At 39.9% G+C, this 26,606-nt stretch overlaps 2 protein-coding genes across 3 annotated transcripts in view; one reads left to right on the forward strand and one right to left on the reverse strand.

Moving 5' to 3' along the window:
- LOC111670368 (tubulin alpha chain-like) overlaps window positions 1–1,619 on the forward strand; it is a 7,670-nt gene extending 6,051 nt beyond the window's left edge. The window contains exon 5 of the mRNA XM_087179485.1: window positions 1,562–1,619. Coding sequence (XP_087035611.1) covers window positions 1,562–1,619 — 58 coding nt within the window. The remainder of the gene's footprint in view (window positions 1–1,561) is intronic.
- Window positions 1,620–3,906: 2,287 nt separating this feature from the next.
- Window positions 3,907–26,606, reverse strand: part of LOC111670367 (inactive dipeptidyl peptidase 10-like) — a 44,209-nt gene continuing 21,509 nt past the window's right edge. For both annotated transcript variants that reach the window (XM_023427078.2, XM_023427080.2), the window contains exons 5-27: window positions 25,493–25,567; window positions 23,184–23,236; window positions 22,951–23,032; window positions 21,499–21,619; window positions 20,115–20,269; window positions 17,993–18,090; window positions 17,779–17,902; window positions 17,587–17,625; window positions 17,250–17,357; window positions 17,037–17,128; window positions 16,478–16,525; window positions 16,204–16,322; window positions 14,692–14,739; window positions 13,189–13,287; window positions 12,940–13,009; window positions 11,490–11,618; window positions 11,255–11,320; window positions 10,278–10,332; window positions 9,622–9,721; window positions 9,300–9,358; window positions 7,064–7,136; window positions 6,801–6,874; window positions 3,907–5,422 (exon numbers count right to left, since the gene is read on the reverse strand). In XM_023427078.2, the coding sequence (XP_023282846.2) occupies window positions 5,291–5,422; window positions 6,801–6,874; window positions 7,064–7,136; window positions 9,300–9,358; window positions 9,622–9,721; window positions 10,278–10,332; window positions 11,255–11,320; window positions 11,490–11,618; window positions 12,940–13,009; window positions 13,189–13,287; window positions 14,692–14,739; window positions 16,204–16,322; window positions 16,478–16,525; window positions 17,037–17,128; window positions 17,250–17,357; window positions 17,587–17,625; window positions 17,779–17,902; window positions 17,993–18,090; window positions 20,115–20,269; window positions 21,499–21,619; window positions 22,951–23,032; window positions 23,184–23,236; window positions 25,493–25,567 (2,019 nt within the window). In that variant the 3' untranslated portion in view covers window positions 3,907–5,290. The remainder of the gene's footprint in view (window positions 5,423–6,800; window positions 6,875–7,063; window positions 7,137–9,299; window positions 9,359–9,621; window positions 9,722–10,277; window positions 10,333–11,254; window positions 11,321–11,489; window positions 11,619–12,939; window positions 13,010–13,188; window positions 13,288–14,691; window positions 14,740–16,203; window positions 16,323–16,477; window positions 16,526–17,036; window positions 17,129–17,249; window positions 17,358–17,586; window positions 17,626–17,778; window positions 17,903–17,992; window positions 18,091–20,114; window positions 20,270–21,498; window positions 21,620–22,950; window positions 23,033–23,183; window positions 23,237–25,492; window positions 25,568–26,606) is intronic.

A 26,606-nucleotide genomic window follows, 5' to 3' on the forward strand; every position in this document is an offset into this window, starting at 1 on the left:
TTCTCAGAGGTCAAGCTGGTGTGTCTACAAATAAATAGTCCAAAACCTAAAGATATTTTATTTAAAATGGTATAAACAAAATAGAAAAACAGCAAATCTTCTTTTTGCTTGATAAATGATGTATCAAAATTATTGGATTAATTTAAATAAGATTAATTTTGTCAATAAAATTAATAATAAAACCTACACAAATTCAACTTAAATAATAATACTGAGCTTAAGTGTTTGTTTTTTTTTTTTGTTTTTTTCCCCACAATGTGGACAAAATAGAAATTTACTACTTACTTTAAATTAAGCAGATTACCAGAAACAGGACAAAAGGACAAAAAATCTCACAGCTGAGATTTAGTGCTTCTCCCCTGCAACACACTTTGGGTGTACGGCACAGCTTCCACCACAAGATGGCGGCATTATGTTACTTTGAAATTACACTTTCCAGAGTTCCAGTTAAAGCCTGAACAGTGAGATGACACACATATTTTATATCAGTATTTTATTTCTTATTAAGATTTACTGGACAGTATCAGTCAGAAAGTTTCAACAAAACGTCCAGAATCACAGGTTTCTCACCTTGTAGCTCTATAAGATTACAGTAACAGTAAAATAGTTTTGCCTCCTCACTGACAGCTTGTCTCTGCCTCTGACGAACCACAGCATAGTGACGTCTTCCTGTCTGCTCACTGTACCTTTTTAATGGACTGTTTACACTCTCTGGTCTGTCTGGTATTAGATTCAGGAACTGTTCCTACGTGAAACTTGCTTTGTATTTTGGTCCAGGGCTATTTTTATCTCTTTTGGGTTCGGCCCTTTATTTCCAGGGAAAATAAATCTCAATGCTACAGTTCAGACACGGATGTGTTACTGAACAGGCCTAGCAGACAGAGGCCCGGGGGCCAGCTTCTGCTTGAAGTGACGCAAAACAACCGTCAAGACACATGAAACGGCGACAAAGAGATGTAGAATGATAACAAAGATTCACCTCACCACACCAAAAACTCACAAATTAATAATAAAAGGACACAGAATGACCATGAGGAGGCGCCAAACAGCTACTATGAGGCAATATGACAAGGACCTGCTGTCTCATCATCTGTCCAGTACAGAGTACAGAATGAATCACCTTATCTTTTATCTTTGTGGAAGGTCCTCTCCTTCAACGTGACACTGAACACATTGAGGCCCATGGTTGGAAGAACGTGCCCGGCCTTTGCAGAGCCCAGACCTCAGCCCCATACCACTGAGTTAAGTTGTTTAAAACTAATGTGGATTTGTCTTTGCGCAGACCCACCAGAGACGGACTTATTTCCCGGTTCAGGTCTTAATTCAAAGTTTCTGAAGTTGCTGGCAGACTTTGTCCTCCCTTCCTCAGTGGATGGGGCCTTCATTTTGGCTCTGTAATTGCTTTGATGTAATTACGGCTCTAGGCAGCGTGGTCAGGGGATTTCTAAAGGTTATGAAGGACAGAGACAAAGATAAATGTTCTTTTCCCATTTATTTCATAAGAACAGCAAGTTTTCCTGTTGTGTTTTGTTCTCAGTGTGGGTGTGTGTGCCGTTTTCAGACCGCTGACATGGCTACACAAACACAGCCACACCTACAGTATGACAAAGGGAAATTAAAAGGTGCTGATATCAGTGCACAGTCACAGCAGGATCAGGACAGACTGCTGATGGATGGATAAAGCACTGCATATGCAAGGCAGGGAGTGAATTGTCTTATAGATTTGTCTTAACAAGGTCAACAGCTTTAAGAGCTTAGTAAAGAAGATGGCGGAGGGTCAGCTGGTTGCCAAGCAGCCCATGAATGAACCAGTGGTCCAGTCTGCAAAGGTCTGAATGTGGACTGTTTGAGCCATTTATCCAGACTTTCCTCAAGTCCACAGATATGCAAGCTGTTCCCTAAATGACTAACCTACAATATATAGTGTTGTGACAGCCTTCACAGTGAGACTGTGGGTTGTAAAAAAAAAAAAAAGATGAAGACATGAAAGGAATATGTGAAATTATATTTTCATTTGAAGTACTAGACCATGTCACAAACTAGCATGAAGAGTGCTGCTTTGTGAGTGTCTGGAGCCTTCACACTCTCCTTCAGTAAAATTAGCTGAAAGAAATCTAAAATGTTATATAAAGATTCTTTATCATCTTTACTACTTGTATTAAAGGTTTTTTTTTTTTAAATTCTCCTTTACTTTATTCAGCTCAAGGTGCCAGGATTTCAGTAACTCAGGACTTCAGTGGAAATTTGACACATTATGTTTTTATGTTCTAATAAAAAAAAAAAAAAAAGTTTTTTTAAAAAAAGATAAAAGATACCACTTCTTATGCAGCAACAAAGGAAGAAGTGGAAGATACTATGCAAGAGTTCAGTTTTCATGTAGGCAGGCTGAATAAAAGCAAGGTTTGTCATGTCTGTAATATGTGCTGCTGCCAGATTCAACAGCTTTTAGCTTTATTCGTCAGCTGAAAATAATTTTAGGTGGTTTGTAATTATGAAGGCTGCTTTTTTTTTTTTGTACTTACTTTGGGTGGTTTTCCCCAGTGAAAAGTTACCTGGGTGGTGGCAGGTTAATAAGGGGGGGGCGACATCCCTTGCCACCCCCCCTCAAATCGCCTCCTGCCTGACAAGTGGAGAATGATAATGGTGAGAAGAAGAAGTGGCTGTAGCCATGTTTTAAGTTTACTTTCGGTCTTAGTTTAACAAACGCACAACTATCGAATGTAGTTAAAAGAGATCGAACTGTGACAGACACAAAGAAAGTCACTGTGAGTCTCCAGGATGAATATGAAGCTTAGAAACCTTAGAAATAAGATAAAGATGCTGTTTTTCACTTTCACAAACAAAACAAGACTCAAATATGGCTCCTTCATTTTTCTTTAATATTAAAACAGCCAAAAAATACAACAAGCTTCTCTTTATTAATCCCACGTTCACAACATCCGCCCCGCCGACCCCCTCCCAGAAGAAAATCAAGTTAAACTCACAGTACAAACCCCATTAAAGACAATAGCCATGACTTCACATACTGACACTTTAAATTGGACGCGGATGTTGCGCAGCACAGACAGTGTTGATTTCTTAGCGGATAAACGTTGGATGGGGTTTGCGTCAGCAGCTGCTCGGCCCAAGATGCAAAGAGCTCCATGTTTCATCTTTAAATGAATTATGAGAGTGTAGCTGTATCCAAGGATACCAAAGACGTTGGCATGGCAACCGATTGCTAGCCCAGTGTTAGGGGATTATCACCACAGTTCATACCAACTCTTATAACAGCGGTTTCCCCCGTTTTTAAAAAATGAAACTCCAGACACCGGACACGAGGTCCCCCCCCCCCAAGCACAGAGGACATTCATCACTGTGATTAATGGCACCCGACAGTAATCGTCTGAATCTCCCTCGTACCCATAATCACAGTGAAGAGCGCTCTCAGGCTCTGTGTTGCCATAACACTTATGATGCCTTTTAGTGCAATACTTCATGGATAAGACTATAATATGGCAGTGCTTCCAAAATGCATGGTACAGCAAAAAACACGTTTTAAGCGGCTGGAAATGCACAAACTCGACTGCAAAGTGAAGAGCAATTGCACTTGAAGTAATTTACCCAGAACAGTGGTGAGACAAATTTCAATTAATGACATTTTTACATGAGAGATGAGCCCATTACAGCAGAAATGATACATCATAAGTGGTACATCGCCACGTAAACGGCAACAGGCCTGCTGCAGATTATTTTTCTCATTATGGTGTTTGCTTTGTTTGTTTTATCCCCAAACAAAGAACAGCCTGGACTGTGAGTGGCTAGTAGCTATTCATCAATAATCTCATTTAATCCTGCAACTGTGAAGCAACAGGGGGGGTTTAAATAAGAGAACATTAACAACAAAAACATTTCAATCAATAAATTAAATTAAAATCAGTTTATGTGCTTTTCATAATCATAGTAGAATATAACCATACATATTATCATTTACAAATACCTGATACGTTCTGAAGAAAATTGTGCGAAACTGTCTTATTGTGTCTTTCTTGGGAAAATATTAATTGTAAATTTAAATATAGATTCAATCAAACATAACGTGCAGTTTCTGCAGGCTGCCCCAACCCCCTTCAGGATTAAGGTAAGGCAGCCTGTAAGGAGCCTGACAGGCAAGACCCAGGGCAACAAAAGGCTACACCCCTCACGCCCGCTCGTTCAGGTAACAACTGAAGGCAACGCAGATTTTCTCAGGGAAATCTTAGAGACTTCACCGGCATCATGTCCCAAAAATGCCACTTTTTTTTAGAATTAAATAAATACAAAAATAATAAATAAATCACAATAAGGAGATAGTGTCATAAAAAATGTTTCAATAACTACAAATTAGCAGACATGACACTTCTAAGAGGCTGTACAAGTGAATCACTCACGGATGAAGCAATAAAATGACAGTGAAGAGGATACGAAGGCGCCATAAGAGGAACAATTAGCCACAGAAATGTCCTTGATGTCAGAATTTTCGGAGGAACAATGATGCCCGTGCTTTTGAAAACAGTTTCATCGCCACACTGACAGAGCGGATTGGGGCAATTTGCATGAAGACAAAAATTCTCAATACTTAGAGAAAGAGCTTGTAATCGAACAGGCTGCTCTGCTAAAAAAAATTAATTTAATAACAGGCAAACAACCTGTAGTGACAGGCGGTTTCAACCCGTTAATACAACATCTTTCTAAAGCCTGACTATGTCGTCTGTGGCAGAATACCAAATACAAGGTTGGTTACCATGACACCCGGTTTTAGGGGTCTTTAACAACGAATGTTTCTGGGGTCAAAATCAAAAGTATATTTCATTCAAATCATTGTGTGTCAGAAATTTGTGCTAATTTTATTAAATTAGCAAAAAGTGTCAGTGCATGTTTAGAGACCTCCAAGAAACTGCATCCATTTTTTTTTGTAGAATTTAAGAGTTTAAGAATTTAAGAGATAACCTCTCTAATCAACCTCCGTTAGATTGTTTGCTACCTAGCGCCCCCTACAGGCGGAAACTGCATTATAATACTTGACAACAGAGCTGAGTGTAGGAGCTTTATTCTACTGACGTGATGAGCGATGGAAACTGGTCTGATATGTTGATAAGAAGCTTGTTTTGTCCATCCAACATTGTGCTACAGGTATAAAACACACACACACACACACACACACACACACACACACACACACACACACACTCAAATCAGTCTACCAGGGGCACAGATGCTCGTCAACACACAAACCTACACACACAGTTGTCGAACGCCATCCAGCAGCCTCTCACTCGTCGTCACGCTGTTGGCTGAGTAACGATGACGCATCGAGCAGACAGCCTCTGAAGTAACCAATCAGGGAATGAGTCAGCTGAATCCGGCTGCGTTTGGACAGAAAGTGTCCCTCGTCTGGATAAATCTGAAAATAATAACAAAAATAAATCAAGAGATGAATAAGTAGAGAAGATACAAGGTCCTTTTTTTTTTCCTACTTGTCAGTGTTTTCATTTCAAACAAACTTTTATCAAATCCATCTCATGGTCCACTTAACTTGCTTCTACTTCATCAGCGTATTGAGTTCACAACAGAGGAAGGTTTCTCTGCAGTGGAAGACCATGTGATGCGTTCAGAAGCACTGGGACGAGCACGAGTGGAGATCTGTTAGTCAAATTCATGTATTTGTATAAGACTCTTTGTGTCTGTCAAAGGAAAGTGTGTAAAAATCTACTTTTTGTTGACGCCGTGACAACCAGCTCTCATTTTCTGTCTGACAGCTGCGTGTTTTTGAGGCTATTCAATGAGGTGTGAAATAAGGTTTTATGAGATCAAGGATGGTAAAATTGATTTTGAATGAAAGGGGAACGTTAACCTTCAGGTAAAGTGAAAACCCATGAAAATCAGGATTTCATTTACGGCCTGTAACAGAATTTGTCAGATATTTGAAACTATATTTTCAGACATGTGGAATCTAAAATGTCTTTATTGCTTTCACTAAGACTTTAAGAAAAAGTTAAAAGTTTCCCCTGATAAAAAAAGTTTTGTTCTAAACATATGGATTCATTTTTAATTTGTGCTTTAGAGCAGAATACTTCAGGCATTGTTTGGCCTCTACAGTACTTTATGAATAATTTAAGACACTCACCAGCATGTCAACCATTACACACTCATGCTGTGCAGCCAAACACTTATCAAATCCACACAACTTTATTTGAAGTACTGGTGAAAGATCCAAACATTTCCGAAGATAAATCTGAAACTGGAATATTTCCATTCGGCTGAGTGGGACAGCGCTCACTTTTAATATTTCACTCAGTGTAAACATCATACAGCTTTAATGGACGTTTGGAACAAGCTGATACAGAACATAGAGGACCAAGTTTATTTACAGTCTGATATTCTGGGGAGGATGTTTATTTGCTTTCTTGCTGAGAGCTAAATGAGAAAGTGGAACTTTCCCTTTAAGGGGAAATTAAGGGGGAAAGTGTACGTTAAGATTATTTTCTGATATTGTTTTAAAACTACGGTTTTTCATGTGCAGTTTGGAACGGAAGATGTTTTCCAGGTATCGTGATTCTACTTCAGGATTTCTGGCGTTCTTCTGAACATACGACAAGAACCAGTTTCCTAAATCACACATATCTGATAATGGATGATGTTGTTGTGGTTCTGACTTTGATAACAAGACACGTCACGCAGCAGGGCCTTGTGAAATTGGCTTATTTTATGTTACTTTGGGCCCAGTTGAAGTTATTTTTTTGAAGAATGAAATGTATTCTACAGCTGGGCCTGGTGTTTACCTGCATAGTGTAGTTGGCTCCGATCTTTATCAAGTGTTTGATGAGCTCTGCCGAGTGCTGGAAGTGAACGTTTGCTGCGGAGAAAAACAAAACATGCGAGTTTAGTGTCGCCGGGGGTTAATTCCTCTGGTGAAAGTTTAGAGCTCTGTGTTGTGAAGAGGCTCATTTCAAGAAGACACAAGCACCGTTAATCACACACTATGAAAATGACATCTTATGTTTTATTTTTCAACGAAAGCTGCAATGAAAATAAACGTTTGTACCGTCAGCCGTCCCGTGAGCCAGAAACAGAGTTCCTCCCTGCAGACCTTTCAGGTTGGGCAGGACTTTGGACGCCTGGACACACGGATAAAGACACATTAGCATTGTCACCTGAAGATTAGTGGTAGAAGAAGTTGTCAGGTAATATATTAATGCAGAAATACTCATTTAACTTGAATTATCATTTTAATAGCACAAAATAAAACAATGAACACGTGTTTTAATGTTTCGTTGACTCTAAGGTTGTAAAACTGGATATAAAATGTGTTTACATCCAGTTTACAGTGACCTTCAGCTCTGAAACAAAATCTGACTGGTCGAAATAAAAAACTAAAATCAGCACTTTCTCACAGTCAGATTTGACCCCAATAATATAATAACAATAATGATAATAATCTTATCCTTCTCAGAAAGTGCTGTGAGTTCAAGTATCAAAACATAAAAGTAACAGGGGTCCCTGTGACTGGTATATTATTATATATATAACATTATTAATACATGTAGCTACATAGGGGTTTGACCCCTCCAAAGGGTCACCACATAAATCAGAGGGGTCGTGAGGTGATTAATGATGAAGAAGAAGAAAAAATAAAGTTCTGTGATACTCATTTGGATTCTTTTTGGACAGATTTTGTAGATAATTCAGCATCCAGCTCACAGAGGTGCACAGTAACTTGTATTTACCTCTGAAACAAATAGCCAGATTGCATATTGGTTCCAGTGAAGCGGTTAAAGTGGAGGATATCTCGGTCTCTCACTCCCATTATTCAGTTTTCCCCCGCTGGGATTCAAACGGGACAATTTTCCGGCCACAGTCGGTCGCCGCACGTCAACACCCACACGTTTTTATAACTCATTTCTTTAGTCTCTGAGAGCAGGGTGAGTGATGATGTCCCGCTGATTATTGTCTGATCGGATCGTGCCACATTTTCTGTCACAAAAATAGCGTCCTCTGGCCCAGTTATACGCAGCCCACTTAGGAGGGAAAACACTCTGACTGAGACCTTCACTTAGACAGCAATCGTGTATTTTTGTCTATTTTTTATCTTTGTGTTTTTTCTTTTCCCCGCTGTTGCAAAGGACGAGATCTGGAGCATCGGCTAAAATGCTAGTGGGCACATTTTCTCTTTTTTCATTTTCGACAGAAGGGGACTGTTTTGTTCGCGAAGTGAACCAAAGCGGAGCTCATGGCTCAGAAAGCGGCGTGACCTCCGCCGAGCCAGAACAGATTTTGTGGAAAGAACATTGTTAAAACACCTTTCATGTTGAGTCACTGCACTGTCGTATTTTTATTTCTAAGCTGAACAACAGCAGCCGCTCAGCTGTATCTCCTTTAACATCAGCAAACATCTGGAAGTAAAACTAAAGTGCTTTTCTAATAATTATGCAAACAAAATATTATAGCAACTTATCCACGTTTACAAATATACACACTTTAAAATGTTAGGTGTCAATTTAGGTGAAAAATCATCCTTCCTCTCAGATACACAACTCTGTTAAATCTAAGCACACACACATTATGCATATATTGTGATTAAATGTCCATAGAACTTGCTTTAGAATCTTAATGTGTTTAAGTTTTCTTCAGTCTCAAAGAAAGTCAGCAACAGTTGTCTGTACATCAGTGGGTACACTGCTAACAGCTGCTATGTGGCTAATGGCTAATTTGTCTCATTTTAAATGGTGAAAAAGTCCCATAATGTATGTATCAAGTAGCATGGGAAATACAAACGATCAATTGATTTCAATTAAAAAAATCCTTATTTTCTGGCTGATAGATTAGTTTTAACACTGTGTTTTCATCTCTCACAATGTCCAGAGCGGGAAAACAAAGCTGTTGGTAATGAAAGTGAATAAAAAGGACCGTTGCTCCGCTGCTGTTTGATTGGCTGACAGCACATCTGTCCAAAGTATCTGTTGTTGCCCCACCATTATTTTATCACCCAAAAAACACCAGTGTGTAATTTTTATTTCTGTTTTTTCTTCTTTTTGTTATTGATCAAAAACAATAAGCGTTTTTTTGTTGATTTTTTTCAACTGAAGATCATTCACTTGTTGCCATGGAGCTGTCTCCGAGTAATTGGCTTTAACTGACCCCTTGGCAACATTTTCCCAATTGAGCCGAGCCCCTCTGTATTGTTTAACGTACACTGAACATTTTGTGTCTGGTAACTGGAAAAAATAAAAAGGACCAAACCAAGCTGAGCAGCAGGTGGATGACTGGCAGACGCAGCTCACCTGGTAGCGGTTTTCCTCAGTGGAAGGCAAACCGAAGTATCTTTCAGAAAACGCTGAAGCTGAAAGACAGAAAACAAACACTTTCAACAAATACAGACAAGAAATTTTATATCCTACACATCACGTCTGTTTTCATCTTCCAGAAAAAAAGTCCTTATTATGAGAACTACAGGATTTACAGGCACACATCAGTCTATTTAAGTCTAATCAGATGCAGCAGGAGCTCCATACTGGCCCCGCAAACCAAAGATTCAATAAGCTTTTTCTCATATCACTGCAGTGTGTGCATTAAAGAGGAAGTGCACTTTAATGCTTCGCTCACCGTACATGGACCAGTCAATGACAGGAGCCTGAGCTGCAGCACATCTGATCAGCCTCTCCGTCGACTTCAGCATCATGAGTGTGAGGAAGCCGCCGTAGTCCTGATGGAGACGCAGTAAACCAGGTTTTCATTTCCATCGCCAGGCTGAATATTTTCATACTTGCACCTACCAGATACTAAAGAAGAACCTGCACCTACAATATTTATTAGAGGGGTGTCTGAGTTTATATCGACTCCAAATTCCTGCACATTTTTCTCACAATTGACTTCATTATAGATTCTTTCTAGAAAGACAAACAGAATAACTACACAGCCTTCACAACTGAAAACAACATTGAGTTTGTTTGCATGCTCTGATCCCACAGCTGTGATCAGATTTTAGGTTTCTGATCATTACACAGTTTCAATATCAGAACAGAGCACTGTGGATTTACTACGACCAAATCCAGGATGAGACTCAACACCAGCAGGTAAACACACTCAGTTTTCCTCTCATCAGAAATCGTTCACATCATTATAAACTCATTGATTATTGTGTGTGTGCTTACAACAAGTCAAATAACTTAAGTAAGCCTCATTTAGCTTCCCCAGCCCGCACAGATTTATTCAGTGGGCTGAGAAATCAGGATGATTAATTCACAGGCTGACAAACGAACCTCTCCAAAGACTCCGACGCGAGTGCGATCGATGAACGGCAGCTTCACCAGGTACCTGAAGAACAGGGGGGGGGGGGGGGTATTTTTTAATATGTGCAATTAAAGAGGCATTAAGTTGCGCTTTTGAGCTCCAATCAGAAGCATGGAAGAAGCTTCAATTTGCAGATAACCACCAGTGAGGAGGTCAAAGGTTAAAGCCGCAGGGAATCGCTGACAAGACTCCTGTGATGCCTTGACTGATCATGTGAGAGAGGGCTGCTGGGAAAAGAAATGAAAAGACCCGGCAGATCACCATGGCGCCATGTGTGTCACCAAAACAAAATAAAAATAAATAAATAATAAAGCAGCACATTGTTGCTGCGATGCTGTCATGATGTTTTTGTTTCTGTATCGTAAAAATCTTTCTTCTGCTGCAATTAACTATTATTTTATTATTTCATCAATCAATGAACAAATCATTTGCTTTATAAAACTTAAAATAGTTTCCATCAAATGTCTTGTTTTGTGCAGTCAACCAAAAATATTCAGTTTACTCACAGAGAAGATAAAGAAAACGAGCAAATATTCCCATGTGAGAATTCTGTCGATTGATGAATCCATTAATAAATTCATACATTCTGTTTTAGAAAACAGCAAACTGGCAAACTTACAATTATTCCGAAATTATTCCAGGCTATCTAAGATGTTTGTTTTTTTAAATTTTTTATACTCCTTAATGATGTTATATGCTGCATTAATAAAACGCTCCTTCAAACACGTATGCGGCATTTTTCCACAAAATGTTACAAAGAAGGCGTCTCTGAAATTCTGATGAGCTTCACGGGCAGTCACAGAAAAAATACCCTCAAAACTCCCGTCTTTCCAAATGAATAGAAATCAGAGAGAGACACAGACACTGAGGCACAAAGGCGACTCTCACAGAAGTTAAAATTACACATGGAGGAGGGGGAAAGGGTGCGAAGGCCTGTGTTACATACTCAAGAGCGGCTATCTGGTCCTCTGCGTCCACTGTGCCGAGCCTCAGATGGACCTGCTGTAAAACCCTGTGAAGTGACAAGAAGAAGAAGAGGGATCATGAGCTCGGTCGGAGAGGATCAGAGGATAGAGTCAAATCTGGAAAAAAAAAAAAGTTTAAAGAAGAAGAGAAACTTCAAGACGTGTAAAACTGCTAAAAAAAAAAAAAAGGTGCATATTACTGGGAGCTTGCATTACCTTTGACCTCTGAACCCCGACCCTCTGCCGTCCAGTCGCGCCACAATGACCTGCTCAGATCCCACCAGTACCCAGTTCCAGTCCAAGCTGAACTCCTCTGTCACCGTCTGATCTCCTGGAGAACTGCCACTACAAGCACACACCAAAGTGCACACTAATTTATCAACATTTACGAATGGACACTTTTATTCACACTTCATATTAGTTTTAATTTAATCATTTTATATTTAAACCTCCATAATTTCCACTTCTCCTGTGTTTTATTGTTGATCAGTAAGAAGATATATTTGTGGTTATAAGAACCAAAAACCATCTCAGTGTAGTTTTACATCTCCTCTCTCAGGCTTCTCTCTGAAGCTTTAGTAACAACAGGTTGGCGAGCCAATCAGATGAGAGGAGGCTCTGAGCCTCTCTTGTGTCTGTGTGCATTTCTCTGTGGACTGAGCGCTTTGATACTTTCACAGTATTAATATAGAACCTAGACCTGCTTTATAATCAAACAACACATGGACATCTACCTTTAGACTGTATGGACCTTTAAATAAGAATCAAATGCTTCCTAGAGACATATAGAGAATACTGTTTACAGCACTAAACACATTATGGCTTGAATATGAATCTGTTTATTTAACTCATTTTATTGTTGTGTATTTCATCCTATTTCTGCTCTGTGTTGAAGGTTATGGTTAACACATACAGTGGGAACTTCGCTGTCTGTTGTGGTCGCCCAGAGGTGTGTATCATATTCAGGGAACCATGCAGCACTGAAGGCTAAGGCTGCTCCATTGTGTTAGGCAACTGAATACAATATACAAAAGTATAAAAGTATGCGGACGCCCCCACACTACATCCATATGTAACCTGCCTCCACTCTTCCATGAACGGCTGCAGGGATTTGATTTAATAAGAAGAAAACAGCACTTTGTGAGCTGACCTCAGTCTTGGTGAGTGTGTGTGTCGACTCATTATGCTACTTGTCGAGTTCGTGTTTTATTTGCATTTGTGTTGCAAACCTTCCTTGTCTGCTTACCTTCATATACATGTGTAGACACTTCTACACAAACATATACTTCAAAATAAAATGCTAAGATGCTAATAGATAGCTCTCAAGTAATGGAAAGATTTATGATACTACAGCAGTTTTAGCTGAGAGAATAGAGAGAAAGACAAAAAAGTCTTGCATGTTGTGCATACAAAAAGGTTTATACATTAAAAATGTAGCTACGATGTGAAATTTTACGCTAAATTTACATTTTCTCATCTAACATCCCTTTTAGTTTCATTTATTAGCACTGCTGATATGTGAAAAGTGTTTGACAGCCTGCAGGTACAAGGGAATGAAGCATTTCACTTCCTGCTGTCCTTAATGAATTTGGCCTTTGAAGCTTGCAGGGCCGCACCGAGTGTAAATGGAAAAAATGGAAATGTAATCAAAGTGGAATGGGCTTACACAATAAGGAGAAGGCCGTAGAGGTAGGACTCAGAGAAGTCAGGAGGATAGATGAGCTTCAGAGGTAGCTCTGTGAGCAGAGAGACACATTAGCTGAAAGGGAGAGGGAGGGACGGCCACCAAGCAGACGACAAACATACAAAAGACACAGGTGTAAACGCATACGACACTCGTGTCGTTCGCCCTTTTAAGTGGCTCAATTATCTCATGAAGAGCACACGCGAGCTGTTAAGTGCGGATGATTTGTACCAAAGTTGTCATTAGTGATGATCCGGATATCCGTCTGAATCGTCCTTTTAGTCTCCAGCGCAGACCGCAGAGGAAGGTTGTTCTCCAAGATGAAATACGCTGTGAAGTAAGAAATCACATTCATTTATCGCAGCGAGTGGAACAGCTATTTATTGGCCCTAAATGAAACCTCTTTTGTGGACTAAAAAGACCAAGCAGAGCCTCATACAGGGGTTGTTTCTTAAAGGTACAGGAAACTCATTTGTGAAGACGTGTTATGAGGGCAGGGTTGCATATTCATTCTGCATTTTACAGAGGCTCATATTGTCTGTTGACACATTAAATCTGCTAATGAATGAACAGTAATATTAAAAAATCTTACAAATATTCAAAGTGAAAACTGCTTTTTCTTGTTGCTATGACAGCAAATGTTTTGGGGGGTTTTTTTGGTGATAAAAGAAAAGTTTTGAGTGTTTGATTTGAGGTTTAATTTGAAGTTTTATTTGAAGTGTTGATCATTCCAAGATATATTTGTGAATTGTGGAATCAATATGAGACCTTTGAATAGCTTTAATTTACACATGATCACTTGGTTTTAATGAAAATAGAGGGGGTGTTGGAAGATACTTTAATTACCTACAAAACAACAGTAGCACATGCAAACTTCTAATTTCACATATTTGTAGCTTGTAAGTTGCTCATAATTTTGACAGCTGCATTTGTTTGAAACAGCTTTTAGTTTTGTTTAAAGAGCAACTTGTTACACATGGAAAAGAATTGCATCCACACACCAGGGGTCAGTGCAGAAAGGGGTTCACGTGTGCATCATTTTGTGATTCCTGTACCTTCACATTGTACTAGAAGTGGAAGTGTAGAAGTGAAATGCTTGTAGCATGTACAGCAGCGGAGGTGGACTGTGAGGTCATGCAGAAATAAAAAACAATCCAGACAACAGCTCACATTAAATATTCAGCACTGCATCCAGGAGCCGCAGCAATGGAGGGTCATTGCTGCATTTTTATTTTATAACCACTAATCCACATAGCAGGCAGGTTTTCAATACATGTTCCATTAAAGAATAATACTATTCAATAGCTCGGGTTCTGGCTTGTAGCTCAGCTTTATTGAGAGTCAGTAAATGTCACATTACATGAACGGCAAAGCGGATCCAACTTAGATATTCGGTCAAATGAAGCAGCTTTTCACTGTTTTTTTTATTATTTTTGTTCATTTTGAAATGTATTTTCTTCCTCTGTAAACATCTGACTTTTAGCTACTTCATGGAGAAAGGAGCGGCCATTAAACGTGTGATAGGAAATAAATTAAACATCTTGAAATGTACAAATTACCAATGTAGTCAATGTGGCACAGCATCAAATCCAACAGATGCTAATGCTTTCACACAAATGAAATAATGACAGTGAATTGCTGCAACTATTTTCCATCTCATCACATGTGCACACGCACAGACAGCACATCAACACAAGCTGGTTTCAGATATTAAATATAATAGAGACTACTCACAGTCCACGTTGTCAAAGCTGAGGAGCAGCAGAGCTGGAACTCCAGGGCCTGTGGTGGAAAGGTTTTTATGAAAACAACAGGAGCGCCTCTGATCAATTCATTACTCAAATGTTGATTTATTTTTCGGGGTTATAAGTAGGAAGAGGAGAAGAGAGGAGGAAGAGCGACGGCACTCAGTTTCTAAGCGACATATAGCAGGAACAAACTCACAGACAAGTTGAGGTCTGCTCCAGCCTTTCCATTTCAAACTTGTGGCTTCGTGTTTTATTCATATCGTGTCTAAAAGTCTTTATATGTCTTGCGTAACAGACTTTGATCCGCGTCAATGTTGAAAGGCGCTTTACAAATATAAAAACCTTGCAGTATCCTCTTGTGGACACTCGTCCCTGAAGGCTTAAATGGTGAGTTGCTATCATCACATTTAAATCAGAGTTTGACCAATTTCCTGTGCAAATGGACAAACTTGATTTAAATTAGTTGGGAAATGTTACTACTTTGCTGATCAGTGTACGCAAGTATTTAAAAAAACTAATCAAATTAATGCACTGACTTAGAGTAGAATAAAAAGCTTGTAGAATATGATATAAAGAAGATGGCCATAAAAACACAACTGAATCAACAAAAGGAACAGACAGCTACTACAAGCTGTCTGTTTAAATTAAATTATTAACTGACTCAACAAACGTTACAAACCTCGACAGCTCAAGTTGGCAGTGAAATGAAAGGAATCCCTTTTTTATTTCTAAACCTTCAAACATGGACGTCAAATAACGAATCCTCCGCCTCATCCTCGCCATCGTTAGGACACTGCCAAGCTCGAACTGAGCTCTTCAAATATGACTGACAGCAGAGGAGTTGGCTGTGATTGGTTTTTCTCCTGTGAGGAACACTGTGTATGGTATTTCTACGGTCTATATGGAATTATCGTAACTGGTGGAATTGAGTACAACTTTTTGTCCTATAAGTGTAGTGCAGCAAAAGTCATACGTTTCCAAAAAAAAAAAAAAAACTCTAAACATACCACGTTCCCCAAAAGACTTACAGCTGTTTTCAAGGTATTTCCAGAACCTTTAAATGTACGTTTAACTTCTAACAGCTAAATCTGGATGGAAAAATATAATTTGCTGCGCGATACAAAGTATTTTTAACTCGTTTCCAATGTTGTCCTTCTTTTTATAATGTGCACAAACGCAGAAATAGGTGAATCGAAATAAAAATTCTGATATTCAAATATCTCGGTGTCATGTCAGGGTTCAAAATCTTTTTCATCATGTAACAAAAGGGGAAATTATGATCTACATGTTTAAAAAGAGTCTTCAAGGATTCTGTTAACACCTTCAGAACAGCTGCAAATGTCTTTAAATTGCAATGCCATGTTTTTTCTTTTTCCTCAACTCTCTGTGCTGCTTTGTTCAGCGACTCAAAGGTGATGGTAAAAACATGAGAGTCTTCATGTTCCTATAAGACTGAAGAGACTTTACAAGATTTGGTTAATAAATCTCTCTCTCTGACCTTTACAGTGCAGGATGGCGTGCTGCGCATCGGGGCTGGCGTCTGCGTCGAAAAACATACAGCCCTCCTTCAGCCCGCAGGTCAGACATCGCCGCGGGAACAGGCCAAGGGTGGACACGCTGTCAGAGGAAGGAGACAAAGTGTTTACTGAGCACACACACACACACACACACACACAAAAAAAGGCAACGCGCATCACACACAAAATAGTTTTAATAGACAACGTGGTCGACCTGTGTGTGTGTGTGTGTGTGTGTGTGTGAGTGTATTCTACCTGTATAAGTGCCTCTGTTGTGCAGAGTCCTCTGTGCTCAGGAAGTATCTGTGTGGGGGAAAAGCAGAGCAGCTCAAGTAGGACAAGGTCACGGATCTGCACATAGTGGCCGCCCAACCATGTACCCTGCCGCTCACAAAGCTACAACTCAATACATGTTCTCAAATACAGAACCTTTTTTTTCTCCTTGTACAGAATAGAGAAGAATTCGCAGCAGTGCTAGAATATTCACTTTCATCTTCTGCTATTCATTCCAGGCTTGGTGGAGAGGCACAAGGGTCATTTTTAGCAGAATATTACGATTAAGGATTTTTTTTTAGCAGTGAGTCATGTCTGCAAATTTTCCTCTCAACCCCCAAAAAGTTTGCACATTGGCTGAAAGACGCTGAAAGCAGTGCTGTGTATTAGCAGATAAAACAGATTAAATCAGTAGTTGTGGTAATAGTAGCACATGTAGTGCTGGAAGTTTTACTACATTGCGATAGAACAAGATTATTTTCCATTTATTCCACCTTTTTCTTAATTTGTTTTTAATGCAAGAAACAAAACTGTAACTTACACGATCTGGTTGTTTTCGTCGTAAGCTACGATTTTCGTCACATCCCAGTCCCCTGAGGTCAGGTGGCGGACTTCGTCCTGGTCGCTTCGTATCTGAAGGAGAATCAGTGTAAGCGAGAAATACTGTTTATCACATATCCTGAGCAGATTTTATATGTTAGATAATTGGAATCAGAGTCAGTGTGTGAAGGATGAGGAGGAAGGAGGGAGTCACCTTCTTGGTGAACATGGTGACGTGGTGGAAGTCTCCCTGACCTCCTTGTTTCACGGGCAGAGCGAGGAAAAACCTGCTCCTGTCCTTGGAGAACAGCGGCTCCTGTGTCTGTGGGGAGAAACACACACTTCAGACCTGACACACTTTATGCATGAATGAGTTCGGCTGTATTCTGCCCCAGTAATGGAACATAGTATATTGCTGTGAGGATAATACAGTATGTAGCCGGAGGTGATGCACGGACGCGAGGGCCAGGTCGTTTTATTTTATTTTCCTTGTGCTCATATGAAGACAGTTTGTTGCTGTTGTTGAAAAATGTTATGAGGAAGGAGTTTACCTGTCTGGAAAGCCACGTCTCTGAGGACTCCTCGTGTCTCTGAAAGAAAGGGAGGAAAATTAAATCCATTTCTCGACATGGTTGGAAGAACATATTTTGTACTTTTAAAGAGGTATTGCTCTTCCTTTTTATTGCTGTGTTGTTGTAGTAAAAAGCAACATGGCTGTTTCCCAAATCTAAGGCAACACCCACCTGAAGACAGGCTCCTAAGGTGGCGTCACACACCGTCATCAGCGAGGCGTTCTGGGGCCGGCTGAGCCACCGCACGGCCACGTGAGTATTACTGATCCACTTCACCATGGTGACGTAGAAATCTCTGCGGCGGACATGCAGAGAGGAGAATCGAACTGAGGACTTTGTGGACAATGAGCGCCACTTTCACGTGTGTGTTTTGCGTGCGTGTTACCTGTGTCTGAGCTGATCAGGAGGCTGCAGCTCCTGAGTGTGTGTCGCTCCGAACAGGTTGACCACCGACAGCTTGACGGCGGGGTTTGTCTGACCGGCCTGAGGACGTGAAATGAGACGCTGAGCAGAAAGCATCTTCACGGGAAAGTTATAATTATATTTACTGTGTGACAACACCATCACTGTGTGTGCAATACAAGCAGATTTGTACTGAATTATGATTTCATTTTAGTGTGACTGCACCACATTTGACACCTTGCAGGGATTTAACTCTTGTTTTACAGGTGCATCATTTCTGAATTATTTCATCGTTTTTTATTTGGAAGATTTTGTACTATTTATACAGAAAATACAAATTAAAAAATTTCAATTTAAAGTCAAATAAACATTCAGTGATTATTCATTTATTATTAAAACTTTATTCTCTATAAAACTTTATGCTTGCATATAAACAAAATTCACATTTTTGCATGTGATTTTGTGCGTTGACTAAAAGGTTAAGGTTACTATCACTTAACCAGAATTCATTATTTGGAAGTAAACCAATTGAACAGTGTTTCCTTTTACCTATAATTAGTCCCAAATTAGTCGTGAATGCAAAAATGACTGACCCTTTAAATAAAGAATTTAGATGAATACTGTGACTGTTAGTCAAACTGTGAATCTACGAATTAAAGCTCCTTTAATGACTCAAAGTCAAAGATACAGAGGCGACAGTTAACGTTGAGTTTTATGTTTTTTCCCCTTGTTTTGATTAAATGTAGCTGCTGTCTTATTTATGTGATATGATGTGAAGAAATTAGCTTTAGCTTGTTTATACACACCCTCATTTATTATTTTCATTATGACAGAAACTTATTTGTCCAACAGTGACCTCCCTTTCTTCTCCTCAGACTAAAAACAGGCTGATTCTCCCTCAATTTTTCGCTGTAATAAAATGAGCTGATCTATTTTTCACAGCAAGTGTTTGAAGCAGCAGAGAAAAAAACTTGACCTGACTTCCATTAGTGAACCTGATAATCCACATAGCACGGTACTGAATAACTCTGCTTTCTGCTGAGTGCTGCTGAAATAAATGACCTTGAGGGTATTTCAGGAAGCGGGTCGAGAGCATATTTGGATTTGGCACATTTTATACACACAAATCCTGCAGAAAAGAGACATTTCGTAAAATTAGTTCCTTTTAAATAATTACTGCACTGTAAATACAGAAAAATGCCAACCGGCTGTGTAAATGTTTGCTCAGTGTAATTTCCCTTTTAAAGTATATATTTTTTTGGGCTTTTGTGCCTTTATTGGACAGGATAGTGGAGAGAGACAGGAAATGGGGAGGCAGAGAGAGGGGGAATGACATACAGTAAAGGCCGTCCGATGCGGGACTTGAACCGGGGCCAACTGCAGCGAGGACTGTAGCCTCTACACATGGGGCGTCTGCTTAGACCACTACGCCACACCGTAATTTCCCTTTTGTTTCAGGGTTTCTGAAGCAGGTGAAACTCAGTCAGTGAGTGCAGCTCCTCTGGTTTCATCTAATCTCGTAGAGATATTTCAGGTGGTTTTATGCTCACAAGGAAAAACTGGACCGAGACTTGAGTTGTACATGATACTCAGAAATATCTTAGGAAAGCATTCACAGATATCTACTTGTTGGTGCAGGAGGTGAAAGGATTATTATCTGTGAGTCTTTTTAGAGGTAGTTTCTATGACTACATTCGTTGTGGGAACATAATTATCGGATCGGGATGTTTCCTCTATATTTAAAACTCTCTTTTTTGGATCTAATTATCCTTGGGTCTGTCCTGGTGCCTCTGGGTCAAATCCGTCTCCACCAAAATTAAAAATAAAAAATATTAATGTTTAGTCTTTTCAGTTTAATACAAAAAAACAGCCAAATTTCACATTTGGAGATCGACTAAATGAACTATTCAGTAATCGTTTTTAGCTCTGCATAGGAGGACTGATTGGTTTCTGGGGCTTGAGGTAAAATATGATGAAGCTTTTATGTGTAAAATGGGTTAAAGACATAAAACAGGAAATTAGACAAAAATTAACAAAATGTAATGACTGAATGAAATAAAACAAACACTGTGTCTTTTAACTCACAATCCAGAGTCCAGGCTTACCATGGGATACGGGTACTGTAGTCCTCGGGGGTAGGTGCTGCCGGTGAACTGGGCCAGAGCCATGTTCGGTACCTGGGTGTCGTCGATGGTGAGGAAAGCCAGCCGCTCTCCGTCCGGCGACCACCAGTGAGCCAAGTGTGAACGCAGAATCTCCTCTGAGAAGAAGAATCAGAGCGTCTTCTGTCTCAGCGCTTTGTTTTTCTTCCCTTTCTGCTTCTGAACAACTCAGAGGTGCTAATGACGCAGGCCAGAAAACAGTCCTGATCTCTCTGATGCTGGAATATGTTGCCTATTATTTCATATCCGGTAAAAACAGACAATTTAAAAGCAAAACATTACTTCTAGTTGCTGTTATCCTTTCTTAAATAGGACTTACAATAGGAAAATAATACTTATCCTGCTCTTTCCTTCGCCGTAAACATCTACATGCAAATCAAAAAGAGAAAACACATCTCACACTAAATAGACAAACAAATGATTTTCTGTGAAGTGCCGCTCTCTGTGCAACCTGCAAAGACCATTTCCACATTACTGAATTTGTTTACGCAGCGACTTAATGGACTGTATAGGCTCCTGGTTGATTTTTCATCACCAGTTCATCTGGTGTGCTCTCCTGCATCTTTAATGTCCAAGACAAATCTCTGAACCCTTTTACTGACACTGTGTCCTCCACCAAAGATCACAGCAGCTCTCTTTGTGCAATTTTGAGCAATCTCAAAATCTTCCAAACTGAAACCTGAACATACCTAACAAGCACTTAGTATTTTTCTCCTTGCACTTATTGAATGGATATTGCTCTTCGTACTTAGAACAAGGTCTCCTGCTGCACTGAGGCTTTAGTGTTGTCTCTCACTTGTAAGTCGCTCTGGATAAAAGCGTCTAAATGTAACTCTCACGTACATCTGAAGCCTAGACTTGTTGAGTGACAGATGCATCAAAAAACTACACACTCAAACATTTAATTAAATATCAGGGGTGGTGTTTGGTTTGACTGGGGAAACATGTTAGCCAGGACTTAAGAAATGTGGTCACGAATCCAAACTCCTACTTAATTATTCAATTACTGTATGTAAACATGTGATAATCAGCCTTCAAACACTAGCAGCTCATCGGTGCGTTGACTAAATGTGTCAGAATGCGAACATGCTTCCAATAGCTGGATCCCAAACAAATGTCAAGCAAATTTAAACCAAATTCTGCAAAAGAAAAGTAAATTAGTGCATGATAAACAGCTGGTGGCGCCGATTCTCCGGTCAGGCGCCGTTAAAGCGTTGCAGAAGAAGAGGGTGCAACAAGATGATGTGGGAAACATGCACCAACTTTTCCACATCAGGCAGGAATAAAATATGTTTTTTTATTTTTATTAGCTTCTGCCGGCACGCACCTTCATACAACCAGTCAGGGAGCCCGTTGAAGATGACTCCCTCCATCCCAGAGGAGGTGATTCTCAGGGAGATGCTCCTCACGTCTGCCTGGTAGTAGATGTTATTCTCAAAGATGTAGATCTGTGGAGGAAGAAGAGAGGATGAAGGTATTGATTCCAAACTCGCACACATGCATAATAATCCTGTGTTCTCCATCAGACATGAATTTTCCTTCCATTTGACTTTTGCCTTTCTGCTGTTTCTCTCCTCGTCTTTCAATTTCTTCTGCAAAACGGAGTTTCTCTCTTTTACTTTCTCATATTAAACCCTCTGGTTTATCTCATAGTGCAGCAAACGAGTGTGTTTGTTCTCTCCCTTCCATCACTGTTTTAACATTTGCATTTGCAAAATCAAACAGGATCAGGCCGACACGTCCAGCATGTTAACCAATCCACCTGAGTCCATCTGAATTCATATTTTCCCCCGCACGGGGCGGCATTTTCTCCTCTCTTCTCGACAGCACGTCGCCACACAGCAGCGGCCGTTTTGAATTCACATCCTATGTTGGGGTCAGCTCTGTCGTGCGGTTGTTTAGCCGACGGACGTGTCATGCACATGCTGGAGACTGCAAATAAAACACGTATCAGTTCAGTTTGATGAACGTTGTAGCTCGTTGTGTGTAGAAGGGGGGGGGGGGGGGGGGGGGTCAGGACACTGGGAGGACAAGTGGGACTCACTGTAAACACTAATACAAATCTTCTTGTCCACCGATTCACCTTCATTATAGAGGATGTTGATTTATGAACGACACAAACAGGTTTCCTAACAACTGTAGGTAAATGAATAGATTAACTAGACCACATACTTCAACACTTAAAGCTTTAGGGTACCTGCAGTGGAAAGGAAATCATCCTTCAGTGTTCTTGGTCAATTCTTCGCATATTTTCTGGCTAATTTCCTGGAAACTTCCCTCATTGCTCCGGTTATTAGGTACCCGCTCGTTATGTTCAAGATTTAAACAACAATAAGTCTAGTTCAACCGAACATCGAGAATCTAAAGCCTATACTCCATATTTTCTTTCCATATTTTCGACATTTTCTTTCTGTGGAGTCACATCCTGAAATTCTTAAGAAAAGAACCTGCAAAATAAAATGTCACACACACTAACAGGTCCGCTGCAGGAGGAGGAACCCTGAGTGTAATGCAATGTAAAAATCACAGTTGGAATTAGGTCAGTGGCTGAGGAGACGGGCTAACAGAGACAAACAGGCACAGTGTGGATGTAAACAGACTCTATACTGCAAGAACTATCACATCACAGCAGCAGACCGTGGCTGGACCAGATCCCTGTGTTGAGACGAAGCAGCTTGAATTTATAAGAACACAAGTGAGGAGAGAGCGAGAGAGAGAGAGAGAGAGAGCGAGAGAGAGAGAGATAAATACACACATACATAAATACACTCAGTCTTACCAGCTGCTGTCCTTGTCTTCCCCACGCTGCGTGTTGGAGGACTGCGTTCTGAACCTCAGGGGGGTTTAGCTCCCAAACCTCCCTGATAAACACACACACACACACACACACACACACACACACACACACACACACACACATATATATATCAACACCCCCCATCTGTGTGCATGCATCAGAGAGCATTCAAAAACGTGAATAGAGAAACAGGCGGTAAAGGTAAAGCCGCTCACCTCGTGTAGATGTTGTAGACGATGTAGGAGGCAGTGTATGAATATCTGTACATCTGCAACGAGAATGAAAACACACATCACATACTGCAAATATTGATCCATGACTGACACCAGCCTCGCAAACGGCAGAGATCCACGCGAGGAAACAAAGTCGCTGGAGCAGCTAATAACTAACAACAGCAGGAAAGTGACAAAGACAGATAAAGGAAATGGAAACGCACAACCAACAGTTTCTAGACGTAAGTATAAAATAAAGACAGAAGCCTGAGTCTGCAAAGCTGCTGATAGAAATCACATTAGTAAGTGGTGCGGTCTAATTGCTGTGTCACAATAATTTCTCGCAAACATCAGGATATGTAGTGAATTTGCATAAAGTTGGCACTTAAATCATATTTGTGTTTTTGAAAACTAAGTTTGTGTCTCAGGTCTAAATGTCACAAATAAGTTTATGTTGACTTATGACAGCACTCCGGTCGTTTGCATTAAACTTTCATAAAGCTGAAGAACTTATGAGAAGAGAAAGAGGAGAAAGAGAAATCGAACAACAGGGTTTGTATGTGAATTCGTTTATATACGTTTTATGATAAACCTGATGTTTAATTGTCTCCATACTCCTGCTTTTTTGGGATTAATGTACTTCTAATTGCATCGTTTCAAAGTTGGAAAAATCATCTTAATCCATTGTCATATATATAAATCCCAGATTATTATGCATTCCCCTTCAGTTTTTTCACATTTTATCATGTTGCATCCGTGTGCCAAAATAAAACAAAATCTTTTTTTGCTCATAAATCCATATTCAACATCCCATAATGACAAAGTAAAAACTGAATTTTAGATTTTTTTTTGCAAATTTATCAAATAGGAAAAACTGAAATATCACATTGACATAAGTATTCAGACACTTCATTATGCTACTTTAAATTTAGCTCAGGTTCTTCCCATTTCCCTCGATCATCTCTGAGATGTTTTCTACACCTTGATTGGAGATTTTTTTTATCTTATTTTATTTTAGCACAAGACTGCAACACGACAAAATGTGAAAAAATTGAAGGGGTATGAATAATTTGGGGGCTTAACTATATATATTCTGTATCAGCCTGTTCCAGCCCTCCATGAAAGTTATATGATCTATACATTGAACAAAATGTTCAAACCAAGGACTATTTTTTATGGCTGCACCGTCCCTTCAGATTTGTTATGCTTCATTTTATTACGTATTTGTAGAAACTTTCAGATTTCTTCACTTGAACTTAAAAATCTGGTTTCCAGAAACTTGAGCTATTGCTTCAGCTTGTTTCCCCCACTGCCCAGGTGAACTGTGCTTCGTGCATCCTGCACAGCTGATATCCCTTCACACACGACGGCGCACTAACTGAAAGAAATTCAATTGAGAGCCGCTAAAACTCACAGCATGTGATGCTACCTCGGGGGGATTTCACGTTGCCCTAGCAACGATTAAAACTGGAGTGCAATCAATTAAGCCTTAAAGTGCACCATCTCTCTGCAGAAGTGGAGTGAAATGTTCAGAAAATGCGAAAGAACAAATGTTTCTATATATATATACAGAGGGGTGTTTTTAAAGGTGCACAAATCCCACTAAGAGGTGGTTTTGACCTGGCAATCGTTACAGCGATACACAACAGGACACACAGACGTCCTCCTCTGGTTTCTCAGCTGCTGCAGTGTTTCCAAACCTGAGCCAGGATCCATCTGTTTGGAAACAAATCTAAAAATCAATGGAAAAACCTTGACTGTGAGGAGAGAAGAAAGCCTTGACTGAATGTTTACGCGCAGAAAAATGCACTGTATACTGAGAAACACAAGGATATACAGAGTGAAAATGCACAAGAAGCCCAAACAAACCACACATAATAAAGGTTAACAAATCAGAAACACAACAGATGAATTCACCTCTGTTCAGAGCAGGTGATGCAATTTGTTTTCAGAGAGAAACTGAGTGTCAAGAGTTTAATCTGAAGACTCACAAAGCAGCAAAGTTCCCTTCAGAGAACAAAGGAGCAAAAAATAAAATCAAGCACAAATTGTAAACCTGAAGAACAGGTGTGTGTGTGTGTGTGTGTTTGTGCATTCAGTGAGTGAGTGACAGCACCTTTGGGTATTGCAATGTAAATGACAGCCTGCCAGGAAGTAAACAAGAGAGAGGAGAGAAGAGGAGCTGGTGATGTTGAGGCTGATCTGCAGCTCCAGTCGCAGCTTGTGAGGTCGTGAGGAGGCAAATCAAATAAATTTCGCGTGATTGTGATTTATTGTGTCGAGCTGAAGAGGCATTTTAATTCGAAACGTACCTGTTTGACATCGTAAGCGAAGAGCGCGTACTTCAGATCTGCAGAGAGAGAGTACTTTGCCACCTTGAAAGCCACCTAACACAAAAAGAAAAAGAAAAGAGCTAAAACAAACGCAACACATTGGAGCTCAGAAACTAACTTGAAACTCTAGAAGAACAAGCAAATGAATTAACACACAACGGTAAATATTCAACAGCTAATTAGATGTAATCATTATTAGGCTATTTTCAGACATAAAGATTAAAGATTCAAGGTTTTATTTGAAGCTAAAAGCCAAAAATGTAGAATGGAAACGAAACAACAATGAAGCAAAAAATATTTCTTGAGCAGAAGAGAAGAAAAACAAGGAGGAAACCAAAAGAGTAAACCTTAGAGGGAAATGATTTATATCTGACAGGTTATGATTGCATTTTTTTTTTTTTTTTTTTTTGTCATTCCGTTATTTCTTACTCTCATCCCAAGACCAAAAAAAAAAATGCAGCAGGCAAAAACTAATCTAGCAACTAAAGGCCATAAAACCACCAGGGAGCCACAGAGGTGTTGATGTGTCTGGGAGAGGACGCGGTAGTAGTCAGATATTTCATAGATATTTCAAAAATGTCCGTAGTCACTTAACCTTAAACCTTAAAAATCACGTCCTCTTTTTCAAACCATGGTCAATTTTGCGATTCTGCTGTCTTTTAGTGCCTGAAATTGTCTCTAGGCAGTGAGAGAGTTCAGTTTAGACGCTGCAGTGGCTCTTTTCAGAAGAGGGGCTTCTTAACTCCGAGGCCACCTCTGCCTCTTTTGATTTTGCTCAGAGAGTCCAAATCCTCACCGAATCCCCTTATGCAACCACTAAAACCACGAGCCACGAAACGGCTCTGCAAAAAAGATCCTGCAAAATGACGAGAAGAAAAGGCAGGAAAAGAGCCAGAAAAGATGCTTTACAGAGAAGGTGAGAGAGAGAGAGAGAGAGAGAGAGAGAGAGAGAGAGAGAGAGAGAGAGAGAGAGAGAGAGAGTAAAGGGTTTATGTTATGTGTGTGTTATGTAGCAGCAGGTTACAACAGGATTATAATAATACAATTAGAAAACAGCTAAATCTGGCCCGCTTTTGATCACATTTGGCATTGC

The sequence above is a fragment of the Seriola lalandi genome, unplaced genomic scaffold (genome assembly GCF_002814215.2).
Source record: "Seriola lalandi dorsalis isolate HSWRI2012SDOR001 ecotype SW California unplaced genomic scaffold, Sedor1 jcf7180002054850, whole genome shotgun sequence".
Lineage (NCBI taxonomy): Eukaryota > Metazoa > Chordata > Actinopteri > Carangiformes > Carangidae > Seriola > Seriola lalandi.